This window comes from Bufo gargarizans, chromosome 6 (genome assembly GCF_014858855.1).
Source record: "Bufo gargarizans isolate SCDJY-AF-19 chromosome 6, ASM1485885v1, whole genome shotgun sequence".
NCBI lineage: Eukaryota > Metazoa > Chordata > Amphibia > Anura > Bufonidae > Bufo > Bufo gargarizans.
The window spans coordinates 234,943,939-234,963,326 of NC_058085.1; the positions used below are offsets into that span (position 1 = coordinate 234,943,939).

The window sequence follows — 19,388 nt, forward strand, 5'->3', positions numbered from 1 at the left end:
CACACTGTTTCGGAAAAAAACATCAACCAACAGCCTGCTAAGGTGGGATAGTTTCCACCTGAGACCACTGAGAAAGGGCATCCCAAAGGGACAATTCCTGAGGGTACGAAGAAACTGTTCAGACCACAAGGATTTCACTAGGCAGGCCTCACAACTATTTAATTGTTTCAAGCAGAGGGGATACCCCGACTCTAGTCTCTATGAGGCCTGGAGTAATGCTGGGTCCGTGGATAGGTCCACACTATTCCAATCTGAGGGGAGACAATGTTCACCAGAAATAATCAGAATTATCGGCACATACGATACCGTATCACAACAAGTTTGGGAAATCTTGGGACGATACTGGTTAATGAGGTCAGTTTTTGGCTCAGAATCTGTCCACTAAGATAACTTCTCCTGTGGGCATTATAGCAACGTCATACCACTTTCATTCATCCCGTCTTAATATTCTGCACATGTCCTTGGGTGGGTTAGGAGACAGTACATGGTACGTTATTTAATTACCCCCTCTGATTGAGGTGACATTCACACAGGGGATGCTGGTGGATGGTCTAATTCCAGTCCTGAGCAGCACACAGCCAAGTTATAAATTAGGTCCATTAATTCATTGATGAATATTCATCTGTATGGGTTTTTATACATGACCCTCTACTGCAGGTCATGGTATCCTGTACCTGACTTTTCAAATGGCTCCACAAGGACTAGGGGCTTTGAGGACATCTCAAAGGCTACGATAAAGTTTATGAAGTGCAATCTCCTGTGTGTGTAAAGTTGTTCTGCTCCTCTGGTTGTGTGTATACAGACCTGGTGTTCTGGTTTTGGGAATAAGGCATCAATGATTTTATGGTCTGACATCTACAAATTATTTTGCTCTCTCTACCACCACAATCCATGATAACTCAGATCTTGACAGATAAACCCCCTAGATGCAGCTGTCAACAGCACAGCGACTGCAACATCTAGGCAGATTAGCAAAGGGAAGTGACCCATGGGCAGGATGATTTAGTTGTGCTGATTATTCCATGCCAGAGCTATAGCCTAATGAATTGACTGGCAGTGGAATACTAAGCAGAGATAAAAGTTTCAAGTCCCTTAGTGAGACTAAAAAACATGTCAAAATTAATCCCCCCAAAATGTAAACATGTTTGTTTTTATTAAAACATCAATGTTCAAAAATAGGACACCATAAAAACACAATATTGCCATAACGGTAGGTTTTTTGAAATGTTGTTAAAGGAGTTTTTTCATTTTCTAGAAATTGATTAATTATCATCTGGACAGGTCATCATTATCAGATCAGTGGGGGTCCATGACCCAGCATACCTGACGATTAGTATGTTTCGGCGGCCACTGGTGCCAAAAACAACACAGTGCTGAAGGTTGCTGTGGGACCACATCAAGCATAAGCTGACCATGTATGGGACAATTTGGCAGATATATTTTGCACGACCTTCTTTAATAAAGACAAATACAATAGTATACATTGTACTTCCATGGACAATTCTGCATGTATGGTGGGACATTTCAGTCTTGTAGTTAATGGGCCTCATGTATCAAAACTGTCTAACAGAAAGGTCTTATTCACATATCCATGACATTTTCCGTTCATGAAATGAAGGTGCAATGTTAATCTGTGACAGTGTCCATTTTTATTCTATGTGTCAGTTTTTGTCCTCACATGCACTGCTGGGCCGAAAAGGAGATTTCCAGAGTGTCTCTTAGCAACAGTGGGACTGAGCATGGATGGCATCCACATGCTCTCTGTGGTTTTCAGGTGCTTATAGGTGGAAATGTTTTGGAATGGTAAATGTACCAAAATAATGTGAATTATTTTGCTGTGAATCAATGGTCCACATAAAAAATGGTCGTCTGGATATATCCATTGAATTCAATGGATCTGTGTGTTGTCTGTGGAGAATAGAGACCTCACATGTCTGTGATTCATTGATGTGTCAATAAGGCTGAAGTCTGTCTTTCTTGATAGTGTGCTTACCTGATGAAGCGATTGGTCCGATCCCGAAACAGTTTGTCACCAATAAAGAGTTTTCTTCATCCAGCTCCTCGGTACCTTCTGTCCGCAGCACCGCTGGCGATCCCTTTCATTTTCTTCAGCATCTTCTTGTGTAGACCAGATTTTCTATGGAACTAAGGGATGATGAGCAGCAGCGGTGACAATCTTCACTTTATGCAATATTAGCCATTAGGTGCTCTGCACAACAAAACAAGGTGAGCAGCCCCTTGTCCTCCCCTGACTTGCAGTTCAACCTAGTGTTCTCTCCTCTCCTATAAGCATTAGGGCAATATTTGGCACAGTTCAGGATGGGGTCTTATACTACTGTTGAAGCAACATCTGGCCTGGTCGCCACTGTGATCCTAGACCACGGCAGAGACTACATTTATTATGTTCTTCCATGCAGTAGACTACCGTAGAGGATGCATTTGGAATTTTCAACAATGTAGTGTTAGTCTATTCCTGAGGCTACATTTGCATACTTATATTTTCATTGATAAGTGTAAATTTAGGGCATTTAAACCTGCCCCAGCCAAACCCATTGGAGTGTCTACGTAACTAGCTGGTGGGAGGAGCTGTAAACTAGCTGGGTGTTGTTAGTGGCGGTGCTGGAGCTGTGGAAGTGCATTTTGGGTATGGTTGAATACAGCATCAGAAAGTGCTATATACAGGATGTAAAAAAACTGAGTGATTTATTTACATGGTGAGAATGGGTCTGGAGAGTCCAAATTGAAAAAAAAAAGCATGAAGAAAACCACTAAATGAGCATCTCTGTTAGAAATCCCAGAAAACCCCTTTAAGGCAAATAAATATTTTCGGTCAATATGTCATAGTAAAATTAAGACAATACAGGCAAAAAAAAAAAACATCAAAAGATGTCTAAGTTCCTTCTTTTCAGTCCTGTGCAGAATGAAGTTTCTGGTGTTTGACAAGACTTGCCTTCTGTGTAAAGCTATTTCCGCACTCTGCACACTTGTACGGTTTCTCCCCTGTGTGTGTGATCTGATGTTTTAACATATTAGACTTGCGAGTAAATGCCCTTCCACACATGGAGCACACAAAAGGCCGCTCTCCTGTGTGATTTTTCTGATGTTCATTGAGTATGGACCTCTGGGTAAAGCTCTTGTCACAGTGCAAGCAGGAATATGGCTTTTCTCCAGAATGGATTACCAGATGTTTCACGAGAGTAGACTTATAGGTGAAGCACTTTCCACATTCAGGGCAGTTAAATGGTTTCTCTCCTGTGTGGATCCTCTGATGATAGGCCAGACTTGATTCCTGTGTAAAACATTTACCACACTTTGAGCAAGTGAAGGGCTTCTCACCGGTGTGGACCCGCTGGTGGCCAATGACATGGGACTTGTGTCTAAAAGACTTGCCACACTTGGAGCAGGAGAAAGGTTTTTCACCTGTGTGAATTCTTTGGTGTTCTAAAAGATGGGATTTGTAGGTAAAACATTTTCCACAGTTAGAACATGAGAAGGGCTTCTCGCCCGTGTGTATTCTCCAGTGTTTAACAAGTGTTGATTTACAGGTAAAGTCTTTGCCGCACTCAGTGCACGAAAACGGCCTTTCGCCTGTGTGTGTCTTTTGATGAGCTATCAGGTTAGCTTTTTGTGTAAAGCGTTTTCCACACTCGGGACAGGTATATGGTTTCTCACCGGTGTGGACTCTCATGTGAATGATGAATTTATCTTTTTTGGAAAAACCTTTGCCACATTCAGAACAGGCATACATGTTGTCACTTCTGTAGCCAACTTTAAATGTAGCAATCTCAGGAACATGTTCTCTATGTTTGGACGAATCAGAAGATTCATTAGTTGATGGTGAACCTATATTTGCTTTACTGGTGTTTGAAGAATCTTGTGCGACATCTCCATCTTCGATTTCACTGGGTGGAATTGTACAATCCTTTATGCTGCCCCCACTGTCGTCTCTGCCTACAAAAATATATAACAATATCAATACATAAAGTAGGCTGTGGTGTTTTCTGTAAGATCTGAACCCAGAGGTGTATGTGAAGTGCTTTCTAGAGAGTGGCCAGCAAAGTTGTCCACTTCCTTCAACCCAAAGTTCTCTGAAGAATAACCAAACCATACAAGGAAATGTGGGAGTCTTGTCTATGGCAAGTGCTTAGTACTCACCCAGGCTGATACCAATAGGTATTTCTTCTTCCTTAACCTTCACATCTAATAATTCATCTTCATTCTCTGGATCAATATCCATAAACACAATATTCAGATCACCCTCCTAAATAATGAAATGAAAATGAAGTCTAAAAAAAAAATCCATAATTTGTAAAAGTGGTGAGTGTGGCTGAGATTGTCATAAAGTTACAAATTGTGGAGCAAACTAGCACTTGCATCAACATTTTTGACATGATATATGCCCCCTAGTTTTTCCGCCCCATAGTGCAGCTTACAGATATAGCCTAACCTAAACGGCTTTAACCGGTAACATGGATCCTCCTATGCAATATGAAGAAAGAGGTCCAGCTTCCAAAAAAGATGACATTCTTTATTCCAATACACACAAAGACATTAAAAATCCAACATAGCAAACAGGTCTACGCATTTCAGATACTCTAATACTAATCCTTACTCATCACAATTTTGTTGCTGACTGGCTGCGATCTTAAATAGCTTAAATCCTGAGGGTCACAGGTGATTGCGATCAACAGGAATTAGTACACAAAGTCACACCCCTGTTCAAATGCCAAGTGAAGAGGGGAATAAAAAGTTGGATACATCAAAAGGTAAATATTAAATCTAAAAATACATTATGAAAAGGAATCAGTAATGCAGGATTAAATCGTGTTTACGATTCAATCCTGCTGGGACACGGGAACCCATGCGAAAAATCCAATAGGACTCCCTGTTAAATAGTTTTCGCTTGTAATCCCCACCTCTGGTGGGAGGGTTAACCCTCTCCAAAGCTTGAACCTGGAAACCTGCGGTATTGCCCTCATGTGAAACAGCAAAGTGAAGACTGACTGCTGAAACATTTCTAACTTTTATATGTAGAATATCCAAGAGAGGTTTGCAAATTCTCACTTTTAAGCAGCTATTTAAGATCGCAGCCAGTCAGCAACAAAATTGTCATGAGTAAGGATCAGTATCAGCGTATCCAAAACACGTAGACCTGTTTGCTATGTTGGATTTTTAATGTCTTTGTGTGTATTGGAATAAAGAATGTCATCTTTTTTGGAAGCTGGACCTCTTTCTACATTTTTCAAGTCTCCCATATTGCGCCTTTTCCAAGCGCAGTCCGTGCCTCCACTACAAGTTACATCAGGTGAGCGCAGCCCTGGACTTTTGTCCTATGCAATACTTTGAAATATTTATTAGTTTTTTATTGACCTTGTAAACTTGTGAGGTGTTCTTATTTTCCTTTATTGCATCTTCATCATAAATTGGACTAGGACATCTCTCTGGTGTTTCCTTCTTACTAGACTCACCTGTAGGAGACACATACCATGACTACATTGTTTATATAGGGTTTTTAAGTAGATATATTTATCTGATTATGTCTCTTACCCAATGAAATGAGGGTCTGGCGAATCTCTATAATGTCTTTGTAGAGATCTTTCTGTCCTTCTAAATACTCCCATTCCTCCATAGAAAAATAGACAGTGACATCCTGACACCTTATAGGAACCTGACATAGACAATGATAGTCAACATCCAGACACCTCCATTAGTTTCACTGTGTAATGTCTCAGCATTTCCAGCAGCACTCACCTCTCCAGTCAGCAGCTCCACAATATTGTTGGTTAGTTTGAGGATCTTCTGCTCATGTATCAATGAATGAGGTGAAGTCACTGCGACAAGCTCCTTCTCAGCCTTCTTTAGAGGTATGTAATCCTATTTAAGAAACAAGACAACATATATTGGAAAATGCCCTCTTGATTTATAGCACCAACAAGAAGTGTAACCATATTATCGTTAAATAAGAGACCAACAGAGTCACCCTCTGGCAGACTGGTGTCCACCTTCTATCATCCAAGACAAAGACTTAAAAGAGGATCTGTCAGCATGATCACCAGCTTTAAACCAGGCATACTGCCTTGTAGGGCTCATGCTGATTAAAGGGATTCTGTCACCTCTCCTTACCCAAAATCGGATTTTAAAGCAGTCATGCACCACAGCTTACCTTGAGTCATCCTGCTGACTGAGGGAAGAGCGAGCATCGGACGTCAATGGGCTCAGCGCATGCCCAGTGACGACGATGAAGCTCCTGCCCTCAGTCTCCTGCAGATCGCACTGGCGCAGCCCTCAGTGGGTACTGCGTCTGCGCGAGACTTCGCTCGGCCGTGAGGGAGGGGGAGGAGAGGGATGAGAGGCTGTGGGCGGTTAGGCTTTCTGAAGGAAGGCGTTTTGGGCACTGTAATAGGGGCGTTACTGGGCACACTAAGGGAAACATAACGCCCCTCTGGGCACCTTCAGGGCTAATTTGCATAATCATAAAAGTCGTTTTTCTCCTAAACTACTGGACGGATTACAAGATAGAATAGCACAGCCAATTCAAGGTAAGCTGTGGTGCATGACTGCTTTAAAATCCGATTTTGGGTTAGGAGAGGTGACAGAATCCCTTTAAAATGATATCTTTCTTTTGTCTGTATGCAAATGAGCAAGCTGGAGCACTTGGGGGTAGGGTTAAATTCTGAATCCTTGAATGCTTTTGTAACACCCCCTGTTCTCTGCACACTCCCCCCTGCCCATGATTGGTAGGGCTAGACACCGGTATGGTGAGGGCACAGTTGTGTCCTAGCATGTACATACCATATAAACGACTTTACTGTAGCCTTACCATGTTGAGAAGAGTGGATTTCTATGTTTAAAAAGCTAATATACATATTACTGCTTTATTCACAGGCACAATATGTGATTATAATCAGTAATACACTGACGAGCAAAAGGGTAACAATGTTTTGAACTTTGGACTTTCAGGCTCCATATCTCACAATCCACTACAGCTTTGAACATGAGACTACCATCATTTTATAGACAATCATCGTGGCCATTTCATACATAAATTGGACTTGCAAATATTTAGCATATGGTTAGTTAAATTCTTGTCGCGTAACTGCATTTGTAACTGTTTTCTCCTGGTGGTGGAACAAGCTATCTTTTTGTATACTGCAAATTACATCTTGTTTTCAAGCAAAAGGTCACTGGTTTGAATCCAGGAGTGGCCATGAAGATGATTTCACAAAAAAGAGAAAACAGCATCATGCAGCTCATCAATAGCGGTATCTCAGCCAAGAAAATTGCCAAACTGCATCATGGAGTGCCATGACAGTTGGAAGAATATGAAATGAAGTCCATCCATTTCGAAGCTAAGAGGTGGACATCTAGGCAAAATATCAGAGTCAACAAGTCGGCTCATCACTAGGTCTATCAGTTCTGGAGGGAAAAACACAGAAGTGGAGGTGGCTTGTATGTTTAATAGTGAGATCACAGAATACATGCAAGCACAGTGCGACGCGCATTACATAAGTCTGGAATGTTGGCCCGAAAAAAGGTGAGGAAGCCTTGATTACAATATCGTCATAAGAAGAGTCTGCTTCACTTTGCAAAAAAGTACGAACAGTGGACAGTAGAAGATTGGAAAGGGGCGATTTGGAGTGATGAGACGAAAGTCAAAATACTTGGCTCTGATGGGTACAAATGCGTCTGGAAGAAACAATGGAAGAGAAGACTAACGGATCGAGAAATTGAAGGAATTGTCAAGTTCGGTGGAGGAAGCCTGATTATATAGGGTTGTTTCCCAACCAAAGGTGATGGATATTTGACCAGGATCGATGGTGGTCTCAATGCTGAACTATATGTGAATAGCCTACAAGATGAGTTACTTCATATGCTCGAGTACTATGGGTATAAAAAGGATGACAACAGGACAATGACCCGAAGCACACATCAAGATTGTCGAAGAAATGATTCAATGACAATGAAGAAGAGGTGCTGCATTGTCCCCCACAGTTCCCAAATCCAAAAGAGATCTGGGAACAGATTTCAGTTTGAGACATGCTTGAATCTGATTGAGAGCATGCCCAGAATGATTCAGGCAGTGTTGAAAGCCAAAGGTGGATTTACAAAATACTAACAAAATAATAATAATAAAAAATGTAACATTTTAGGAGCAAAACAGCAACACTGCAGTTACAATAAAGATACCTGACAAGAATCTGCATAACTAATTATATGCTATATAGTTGCAAGCCCAATTAATGTATGAGATGACCAAGATGATTGTCTATAAAATGATGGTAGTCTCACGTTAATAGCTGCAGTGGATGGTGAGATATGGAGCCTGAAATTCAAAAGTTCGAAACATTGTTACCCTTTTGCTGGTCACTGCAAAATGGGATATCTTTAAAAGCATCCTGAAATCTCATTGTGAGAGGTACATACCGTATGGAAATAAAAAGGTTAAGGAACAAAAAGAAACCAATGTGGATAAATAGAACTGTAAAGAAAGCAATAAATGACAAAAAGAAAGCATATAAATCACTAAAACAGGAGGGTGGCACAGAAGCACTGAAAAACTGTAAGGAAAAAAAATAGAACATGTAAAAACAAATAAAAGCGACCAAATTAGAGACCGAGAGATTAATTGCCAAAGAGAGTAAAACTAACCCTAAAATGTTCTTCGATTACAAAAATGTTAAAAAGTATAAATCTGAAGGTGTCGGCCCTTTGAAGAGTAATGAGGGGGGAGTCGCAGAGAGAGAAGAGGAAAAAGCAAAGCGGTTAAATATTTTTTTCTCCAATGTATTCACTGAGGAAAATAAACTGTCAGATGAAATGCTAAATGTAAAAATAAATTCCCCATTAAAAGTATCCTGTCTGGCCCAGGAAGAAGTACAACAGCGACTTAAAGATAAAAATAGACAAATCGCCAGGACCAGATGGCATACACCCCCGTATCCTAAGGGAATTAAGTAATGTCATAGCCAGACCCTTATTTCTGATATTTGCAGACTCCATACTGACACGGAATGTGCCACAGGATTGGTGCATAGCAAATGTTGTGCCAATATTCAAAAAGGGTCCAAAAACAGAGCCTGAAAACTATAGGGCGGTAAGTTTAACATCTGTTGTCGGTAAACTGAAGGTTTTCGATCATGCCAAACTAATTTAATCAGTTTCTATGAGGAGGTAAGTTCTAGACTTGACAGCGGCGATCAATGGATGTCGTATATCTGGACTTCTCCAAAGCATTTGACACTGTACCACATAAAAGGTTAGTATATAAAATGAGAATGCTCAGACTGGGAGAAAATGTCTGTATGTGGGTAAGTAACTGGCTGAGTGATAGAAAACAGAGGGTGGTTATTAACTGTACACACAGATTGGGTCACTGTCACTAGTGGGGTACCTCAGGGGTCAGTATTGGGCCCCAGTCTCTTCAATATATTTATTAATGATCTTGAAGAAGGCTTGCATAGTAAAATATAAATTTTTGCAGATGACACTAAACTGTGTAAAGTAATTAACACCGAATAGGACAGTATGCTACTACAGAGGGATCTGGATAGATTGGAGGCTTGGGCAGACAAGTAGCAGATGAGATTTAACACTAACAAATGTAAAGTTATGCACATGGGAAGGACTAATGCAAGTCACCCGTACATACTAAATGGTAAAACACTCGGTAACACTGACATGGAACAGGATTTAAGAATTTTAATAAACAGCAAACTAAGCTGCAAAAACCAGTGTTCAGTAGCTACTGCCAAGGCCAATAAGATAATGGGTTGCATCAAAAGGGGCATAGATGCCCGTGATAAGAAGATAGTTCTACCACTTTACAAATCGCTAGTCAGACCACACATGGAGTACTGTGTACAGTTCTGGGCTCCTGTGAACAAGGCAGACATGACAGAGGTGGAGAGGGTCCAGAGGAGGGAAACTAAAGTAATAACTGGAATGGGGCAACTACAGTACCCTGAAAAATTATCAAAATTAGTGTTATTCACTTTAGAAAAAAGACGACTGTGGGGAGATCTAATTACTATGTATAAATATACCGGGGGTCAGTACAGAGATCTATCCAATCATCTATTTATCCCCAGGACTGTGACCGTGACGAGGGGACATCCTCTGGAGGAAAGAAGGTTTGTACACAAACATAGAAGATGATTCTTTACAGTAAGAGCAGTGAGACTATGGAACGCTCTGCCTGAGAAGGTGGTGATGGTGAGTACAATATAGCTACTAGAGAGGGGTCGTTGATCCAGGGAGTTATTCTGATTGCCTGATTAGGGGAATAAAAAATTCCTTCCCGACTCCAAAGTGGGGAAAATTGGCCTCTACCTCACAGTTTTTTTTTTTGCCTTCCTCTGGATCAACTTGCAGGCCGAACTGGACAGACAAATGTCTTTTTTCGGCCTTATGTACTATGTTACTGTGTGTTAGCTTTCTAAATATAGAAAAAAAACATTCTTCTCTATGTGGTAAGGCTATGGCTTGGTGATAAGTGTTCAGTTTTGTATGTAGAGATCCCAAGTTCAAGTCCCAGGGGAGACTTATGCATGTTTTTTCAGTTATTTTATTTCTCCCTCATTCAACTCACAATAAAAAAATAAAAAATAAAAGACTATAGCTTTAATATATTGAGAATAGTGTTTTTAAGCTTAGAAACCTAAAACATAATAGTGGTTTATTGACAGGCAAATGATATGGCTGAAACACCTGCAGGAAAATCTGCCTCAAAACCTTCTCCAAAAACTCTATGTGAACATACCCCAAGACTATAAACAGCTTCACTCACAAAGCCCATCTACCATTTACAACGGACAGAAAAAAAATTATGACAGCAAAACAATACTTGAGCACTTTGAATTTTAAAATGACATCCTAACAACCCCTCACCTCTCCAGTCAGCAGGTAGAGGATCTCCAAGGTAAGATTTAGTATCCTCTCAGTCACATTACTCTTGTCATCGTCCATCCTCAGAACTGCTAATGATCCTGGTTGGAGGGTCTGATCATGATAACCCCTGTAGATGGAAAGATTTTGGTCAAAGGGATTGTTCCATCTATTAGAATATGCATAAATGCCTGATATGTGTGGGTCCCGACATGGGTCATGAACACAGCCCCAACGTAAACGGAGAGGGTGCTCGACTATTTTCAAAAGTGAATAGAGAACAAGCTGCTCATGCGCAGCCACCCCTCTATTCACTGCTATAGGAGTTCCAAAATTAGCCGAGCCAGAGGTGGGACCCGCACCTATTATACACACACATTGCATTTCAAATAGATATTAAACCTTCTTTACTAATAAAGTCACAGGTTGATGCCTTCTCAAACAGCTAATTGGTGGGGGTCCCGGGTGTCATACCCCCACCGATCAGATATTGATGACCTATCCAGAGGATAGGTCATCAGTATAAAAGTCCTGGAAAACCCTTTTAATCAAATAAAAGGGAGGGTGGAAATATCATTATGGAGGAAAAGTCCACCCTAATTTACACTCTTCCCCTTAGCACAGCAGTATTCTGGGACTTGTAGGCAAGACTGCAGCAACATGGGAAGGCATTTCGAAAGAGCAGCAGACATTTTTAATGAATATAGTACAGTGAAAAGGCAGATAAAGATGGCAGACCAGCACAGGAAAACCAGAAATGATTAAAAAGCATATGACGAAAAGTTTTTAATTTTGTTTATTAAATGTATATGTGATTGGATTGAGTTTTAATCTTAATCATATAATGCAAAATGACAATTCTGTAGAGTATTTTATATTTTTTCTGGTTTTATTTTAGATTTATAACCATTTTTTGGATACCTTAATTTTGCAATCACAGTTAATTGTATGTACAAGAGGAGTGACAGTTTATATCAGTCAACTGATTATTTCCATGACTTATGTATTTTATTAATTTCTGCATAATTTGTATATCACTTATACATTGTTTCACATTTGGACTTGCTTATGACTCCTGCGCCTTCATTTTAAATGTATTGCATTAAGATTGCTGGATGCTTGAGAATATATATTATGGTAACAGACATTATGAATGTCAGCAGCAGGGTGTCAGGCGCAGGGGTTACTTTTTCCTCTTTCAAGTTAGCATGTCCCTCCCACCTGAGCCCTGCACACCAAATGGATTTAAAATTTCAGATGTGTTAGCTTTTACGCGTGTACCTGCCTCTGTACGGTGCTGATTATTAGAAGTCCATCCTTTTTTATTTTTCTGCAAACCATTGGTGAATGTCCCAGAAGCTGATTCAAGCGCATAGCGGACTCAGGAGCAGGACAGGAAGGAGACCTTTCCGCGGTTTAGGTCTGCATACACTCATTCATTTCACAATGAAGCCAGGCGAGTGTCTTGACAGCTTACTGAACACCCCTGAACTCTGGTGGTATTACAGAAATGGCGCTGCCTCCGTTCTCTCTTTTATCTCCATTGAAGATACACCACTGCTTCATGGTACCCTACCCTGTGTGTGTGTCTTAAGATCTGTGCAAATATTCCTGTTTTTGATGTAGGTCACTTGCTTGGAGAAGATGCGTGCCAAAAATCACAAAGTAGGCAAAAAGAACCCTTAAAATATGCACAACAGAGGAACCTCTATAAACAATGTGACAGAGGTGGGAGACCTATATTATTATTTTTTTTAACCTAAAAAGATTATATTGTACGAGTACTGACTGGGTGATGAAAGAAACTCCTGCCTCTAACAGCTCAGATGAAGGGTTCACCATTGACCACAGCATATGTAGGCGGTTAAATGGACCAAACTGGTCTTATCTCCATTACCAGTCATTTGTGTTATACGGCTGGCAACAGCCAGCGCGCCCGCTTCATACACTTCTGGTTGCTGGGAAAAGGGTCTGTATTTTTAAATAAGTTTGTCTCTGATGAAGATCTGTCTATTTTTACCTTACCAGCAATGTACTCCTAATATACCACTTTTCTGCTTTCGCTTCTATTCCGTGCACTCTTCACCCTACCAGCACTGTGCCGCTACTATTCCGTGTACTCTTCACCCTGTCGGCACTGTGCCGCTACTATTCCGTGTACTCTTCACCCTGCCGGCACTGTGCCGCTACTATTCCGTGTACTCTTCACCCTGCCGGCACTGTGCCACTACTATTCAGTGTACTCTTCACCCTGCCGGCACTGTGCCACTACTATTCAGTGTACTCTTCACCCTGCCGACACTGTGCCGCTAGTATTCCGTGTACTCTTCACCCTGCCGGCACTGTGCCGCTACTATTCCGTGTACTCTTCACCCTGCCGGCACTGTGCCACTACTATTCAGTGTACTCTTCACCCTGCCGGCACTGTGCCACTACTATTCAGTGTACTCTTCACCCTGCCAGCACTGTGCCACTACTATTCTGTGCACTCATCCTACCAGCACTGTGCCACTACTATTCTGTGTACTCATCCTACCAGCACTGTGCCACTACTATTCATTGTACTCTTCATCCTACCGGCACTGTGCCACTACTATTCATTGTACTCTTCATCCTACCGGCACTGTGCCACTACTATTCATTGTACTCTTCATCCTACCGGCACTGTGCCACTACTATTCCATGTACTCTTCATCCTACCGGCACTGTGCCACTACTATTCCATGTACTCTTCATCCTACCGGCACTGTGCTACTACTATTCAGTGTACTCTTCATCCTACCGGCACTGTGCCACTACTATTCAGTGTACTCTTCATCCTACCGGCACTGTGCCACTACTATTCATTGTACTTTTCATCCTACTTGCAATGTGCCACTACTATTCATTGTACTCTTCATCCTACTGGCACTGTGCCACTACTATTCCGTGTACTCTTCATCCTACCGGCACTGTGCCACTACTATTCCATGTACTCTTCATCCTACCGGCACTGTGCTACTACTATTCTGTGTACTCTTCATCCTACCAGCACTGTGCCACTACTATTCTGTGTACTCTTCATCCTACTAGCACTGTGCCACTACTATTCTGTGTACTCATCCTACCAGCACTGTGCCACTACTATTCATTGTACTCTTCATCCTACCGGCACTGTGCCACTACTATTCATTGTACTTTTCATCCTACTTGCAATGTGCCACTACTATTCATTGTACGCTTCATCCTACCGGCACTGTGCCACTACTATTCCATGTACTCTTCATCCTACCGGCACTGTGCCACTACTATTCCATGTACTCTTCATCCTACCGGCACTGTGCTACTACTATTCAGTGTACTCTTCATCCTACCGGCACTGTGCCACTACTATTCAGTGTACTCTTCATCCTACCGGCACTGTGCCACTACTATTCATTGTACTCTTCATCCTACCAGCACTGTGCCACTACTATTCATTGTACTCTTCATCCTACCAGCACTGTGCCACTACTATTCATTGTACTCTTCATCCTACCAGCACTGTGCCACTACTATTCATTGTACTCTTCATCCTACCGGCACTGTGCCACTACTATTCCATGTACTCTTCATCCTACCGGCACTGTGCTACTACTATTCAGTGTACTCTTCATCCTACCGGCACTGTGCCACTACTATTCAGTGTACTCTTCATCCTACCGGCACTGTGCCACTACTATTCATTGTACTTTTCATCCTACTTGCAATGTGCCACTACTATTCATTGTACTCTTCATCCTACTGGCACTGTGCCACTACTATTCCGTGTACTCTTCATCCTACCGGCACTGTGCCACTATTATTCTGTGTACTCTTCATCCTACCAGCACTGTGCCACTACTATTCTGTGCACTCATCCTACCAGCACTGTGCCACTACTATTCTGTGTACTCATCCTACCAGCACTGTGCCACTACTATTCATTGTACTCTTCATCCTACCGGCACTGTGCCACTACTATTCATTGTACTCTTCATCCTACCGGCACTGTGCCACTACTATTCATTGTACTCTTCATCCTACCGGCACTGTGCCACTACTATTCCATGTACTCTTCATCCTACCGGCACTGTGCTACTACTATTCAGTGTACTCTTCATCCTACCGGCACTGTGCCACTACTATTCAGTGTACTCTTCATCCTACCGGCACTGTGCCACTACTATTCATTGTACTCTTCATCCTACTGGCACTGTGCCACTACTATTCCGTGTACTCTTCATCCTACCGGCACTGTGCCACTACTATTCCGTGTACTCTTCATCCTACCGGCACTGTGCCACTACTATTCCATGTACTCTTCATCCTACCGGCACTGTGCTACTACTATTCAGTGTACTCTTCATCCTACCGGCACTGTGCCACTACTATTCAGTGTACTCTTCATCCTACCGGCACTGTGCCACTACTATTCATTGTACTCTTCATCCTACTGGCACTGTGCCACTACTATTCCGTGTACTCTTCATCCTACCGGCACTGTGCCACTATTATTCTGTGTACTCTTCATCCTACCAGCACTGTGCCACTACTATTCTGTGTACTCTTCATCCTACCAGCACTGTGCCACTACTATTCTGTGTACTCATCCTACCAGCACTGTGCCACTACTATTCATTGTACTCTTCATCCTACCGGCACTGTGCCACTACTATTCATTGTACTTTTCATCCTACTTGCACTGTGCCACTACTATTCATTGTACTCTTCATCCTACCGGCACTGTGCCACTACTATTCATTGTACTTTTCATCCTACCGGCACTGTGCCACTACTATTCATTGTACTTTTCATCCTACTTGCACTGTGCCACTACTATTCATTGTACTCTTCATCCTACCGGCACTGTGCCACTACTATTCCATGTACTCTTCATCCTACCGGCACTGTGCTACTACTATTCAGTGTACTCTTCATCCTACCGGCACTGTGCCACTACTATTCATTGTACTTTTCATCCTACTTGCAATGTGCCACTACTATTCATTGTACGCTTCATCCTACTGGCACTGTGCCACTACTATTCCGTGTACTCTTCATCCTACCGGCACTGTGCCACTATTATTCTGTGTACTCTTCATCCTACCAGCACTGTGCCACTACTATTCTGTGTACTCTTCATCCTACCAGCACTGTGCCACTACTATTCTGTGTACTCATCCTACCAGCACTGTGCCACTACTATTCATTGTACTCTTCATCCTACCGGCACTGTGCCACTACTATTCATTGTACTTTTCATCCTACCGGCACTGTGCCACTACTATTCATTGTACTTTTCATCCTACTTGCACTGTGCCACTACTATTCATTGTACTTTTCATCCTACTTGCACTGTGCCACTACTATTCATTGTACTCTTCATCCTACTTGCAATGTGCCACTATTATTCATTGTACTCTTCATCCTACCGGCACTGTGCCACTACTATTCCGTGTACTCTTCATCCTACCGGCACTGTGCCACTACTATTCATTGTACTCTTCATCCTACTTGCAATGTGCCACTACTATTCCGTGTACTCTTCATCCTACCAGCACTGTGCCACTACTATTCTGTGTACTCATCCTACCAGCACTGTGCCACTACTATTCCGTGTACTCTTCATCCTACCGGCACTGTGCCACTACTATTCCGTGTACTTTTCATCCGACCAGCACTGTGCCACTACTATTCCATGTACTCTTCATCCTACCGACACTGTGCCACTACTATTCTGTGTACTCATCCTACCAGCACTGTGCCACTACTATTCTGTGTACTCATCCTACCAGCACTGTGCCACTACTATTCATTGTACTCTTCATCCTACCGGCACTGTGCCACTACTATTCTGTGTACTCATCCTACCAGCACTGTGACACTACTATTCATTGTACTCTTCATCCTACCAGCACTGTGCCACTACTATTCTGTGTACTCTTCATCCTACCAGCACTGTGCCACTACTATTCTGTGTACTCTTTATCCTACCAGCACTGTGCCACTACTATTCTGTGTACTCATCCTACCAGCACTGTGCCACTACTATTCCATATACTCTTCATCCTATCAGCACTGTGCTACTACTATTCTGTGTAATTTTCATACTACTAGTTTCCACGTTGCTCCCGATACACACACTTGTCTCCTCTATACCCAGCCCTACCCATTACTTCTTTCCCTGCAGTTGCCCATCTATCCAGACCTCTATGGTCAGGGTTGTGCTGCTTTCTACTCATACCTTGTAGCTGGCACTCCACCTAGTGCTAGGAAATTGCAAGGAGATAACTCACCTCCCAACTGAGTCTAGATCACGTGATTCTCCTCTGACTTCCGTTTCGGCGCTCAGCTTGGGAGAGCTGTGTAGGGTGGTCGCTGAACTCTTGTGTGCATGTTGGAGGGTGGCTGTCTAACGCTGAACGGTCTGTGGTTTTTTAGTGGGCAGCATGTTTGTGGTCATCGGGGTCTTAGGAAGTCCTTAAAGGATAACTGTCACACTTAGACCCTAATTTCAAATTTCATATATGTAGTTACTAATAACATGATATTCCAGAATCAGTTACTATTAGACTGACTTACCCCATATTTAATAAGATTCAGCCCTTAGCAACCAGTCTGCATAAAACTGCAATTTCACTATTCAGTTAAGATGGCCGCCACTGCCCTCACCCTGAGGCTAATCCCGCCTGCCCTCACTGGCCAGTAACAATAGCCCCCCAAAAGTGTCAGTAACCAGAGCCCTCCCCCCTAAAGGGTTAATCTCCTGCAGCACAAAGGGGTCCTCTTACCACATGTTGCTTTCATTTATACACTGAGCAGATGGCAGATCTCCCTTCACTGCTCTGCGCTGCTCCAACTCTACTTCTCCAGCTCTGCTGAGTGAGGGAGCGTCTGCCAAGCGCAGGGACAGGGAGAAGTGCACACAGCCCAGGCACTGTTATCAGCTGCTGGGAAGGACCTGGCTTTAATCATTTACTTACAGTCCCTGTCTGTCAGTAACGTGACCCTGCACGCTGCGTGCTTCTGCGTCCTCCGTCCTACAACAGATAGACGGACCATGCCTAGCAACCCTATTTTAAGCACAGGTAAAAGTAGGCAATACAGGGAACAAAAATGTGGAATTAAGGGGTAATTAAATACACAGTAAAAAGTGGAAATAGGGCCACCAAGGTGATATTAATCACCACAATCCAATACTCCCCAAAAAAAAAAAAAATATATATATATATATATAAATACGACAGTTATACTTTAAGTTAATGAGTAGAACATGCTGGCGGTAAAGGTCCGCTACTAGGACATTTTGTGTGCTGTGCAGGGAGGAGTCTGGTCTCCTGCTTCCCCTAGCGGCAGGTCCGTGCATTACCAGACTGCTGCCCGATACTAATATCCCGGCTCCAGACAGAACAGTATCTGTCAGTAGAAGGCCAGGCGTCTTCTCAGAACCGCAGCTATTGTGCTCCCGGTGTACAGTACAACAGCTGCCGATGATACTTTCCTTCCTTCACTTCCACCATTACACGTGGAGTTCAGCACAGATCCTGGACCGCTGACAGAAATAAAACCTAACACCGATATTATCTAATTAGTAAATTCTAATCTCTATAAGAAACATTTTTTTGTATTGAAAGTTTACAGAAATTAGAAATTCAATCTTTCTGTAAGAAGCTTTTGGGGAGATGTATTGATACTGAATCAGGGCACCCCCACAGAATGATAGATTTGGCTAAGAAGGGTGCCATGTCTTTTCTGCGTCCCGACGGGCTCTGACACCGTGCCCACATTTTACACATGCAGTCCGTTTTTGGCAGAAGTTGCCATGTATACACAGAAGTATCTGAGATTTTTCCACTTTTCTGCAGTTAAGGCCATTATTTGGCTGGAAAGGAGCAGGTGAACAGCACCTGAATACGGCCTATTCTATTGGTTGGGTCTGTGGTATCATTGCTGGCGGCCTCACTTGCCCCTTATGTGTTCATCAATGCCTCTTCCCTTCCACACCAATTAGATAACCACAGATCGTGCTGATGCCCACTATAACATTTAACATTCGGGCACTGCTGTACCCTCCAGTAAAGCCACAGTCATACCAACAGTGAGGAAAAAAAATAGCCACTAAAAACATACACTGCGTTTTTCATGGCCATTTTCCATCAGTGTGTGCATCCATTCCGGCATTTTTAACAAATGTAGTTTCCCAGAGACAGCAGGACCTGTGCTCCCAGCGTGATGAAAGGGCCCCCCAGAGCGGCATTGCTTGGTGAAAAATGGCAACACAGTCCCTGAGGGGTTAATATTGCATGTATGTGTATAGTCCCCCCCCCCCCCCCTTATTTTTCTTTCTCCTCATCTCTTCAGGTGAGGTACCTGTGGGTCAGGTACAGGTCTGCTGTATGCCAATATGAGATCTTCCACCCATTGCAATGCTGTTGCTGGGCGCAACCGATTGGTTTTTATTGCAATGGCGGGAAGAATTATGGACTTCAATTGGAGGATTGGGT

General features: G+C 42.6%; 1 protein-coding gene across 5 annotated transcripts in view; it reads right to left on the reverse strand.

Annotated features, from left to right (window-relative positions):
* Positions 1-19,388, reverse strand: part of LOC122939799 (zinc finger protein OZF-like) — a 58,008-nt gene that overhangs the window by 34,746 nt on the left and 3,874 nt on the right. For 3 of the 5 annotated variants that reach the window (XM_044295946.1, XM_044295948.1, XM_044295947.1), the window contains 6 exons: positions 10,888-11,014; positions 5,752-5,874; positions 5,548-5,668; positions 5,371-5,468; positions 4,156-4,261; positions 1,438-3,951 (listed from right to left, as the gene is read on the reverse strand). In XM_044295946.1, the coding sequence (XP_044151881.1) occupies positions 2,906-3,951; positions 4,156-4,261; positions 5,371-5,468; positions 5,548-5,668; positions 5,752-5,874; positions 10,888-11,014 (1,621 nt within the window). In that variant the 3' untranslated portion in view covers positions 1,438-2,905. Of the gene's footprint in view, positions 1-1,437; positions 3,952-4,155; positions 4,262-5,370; positions 5,469-5,547; positions 5,669-5,751; positions 5,875-10,887; positions 11,015-19,388 lie in introns of those variants that run through there. The other 2 variants (XR_006390175.1, XR_006390174.1) reach the window with 2 other exon arrangements.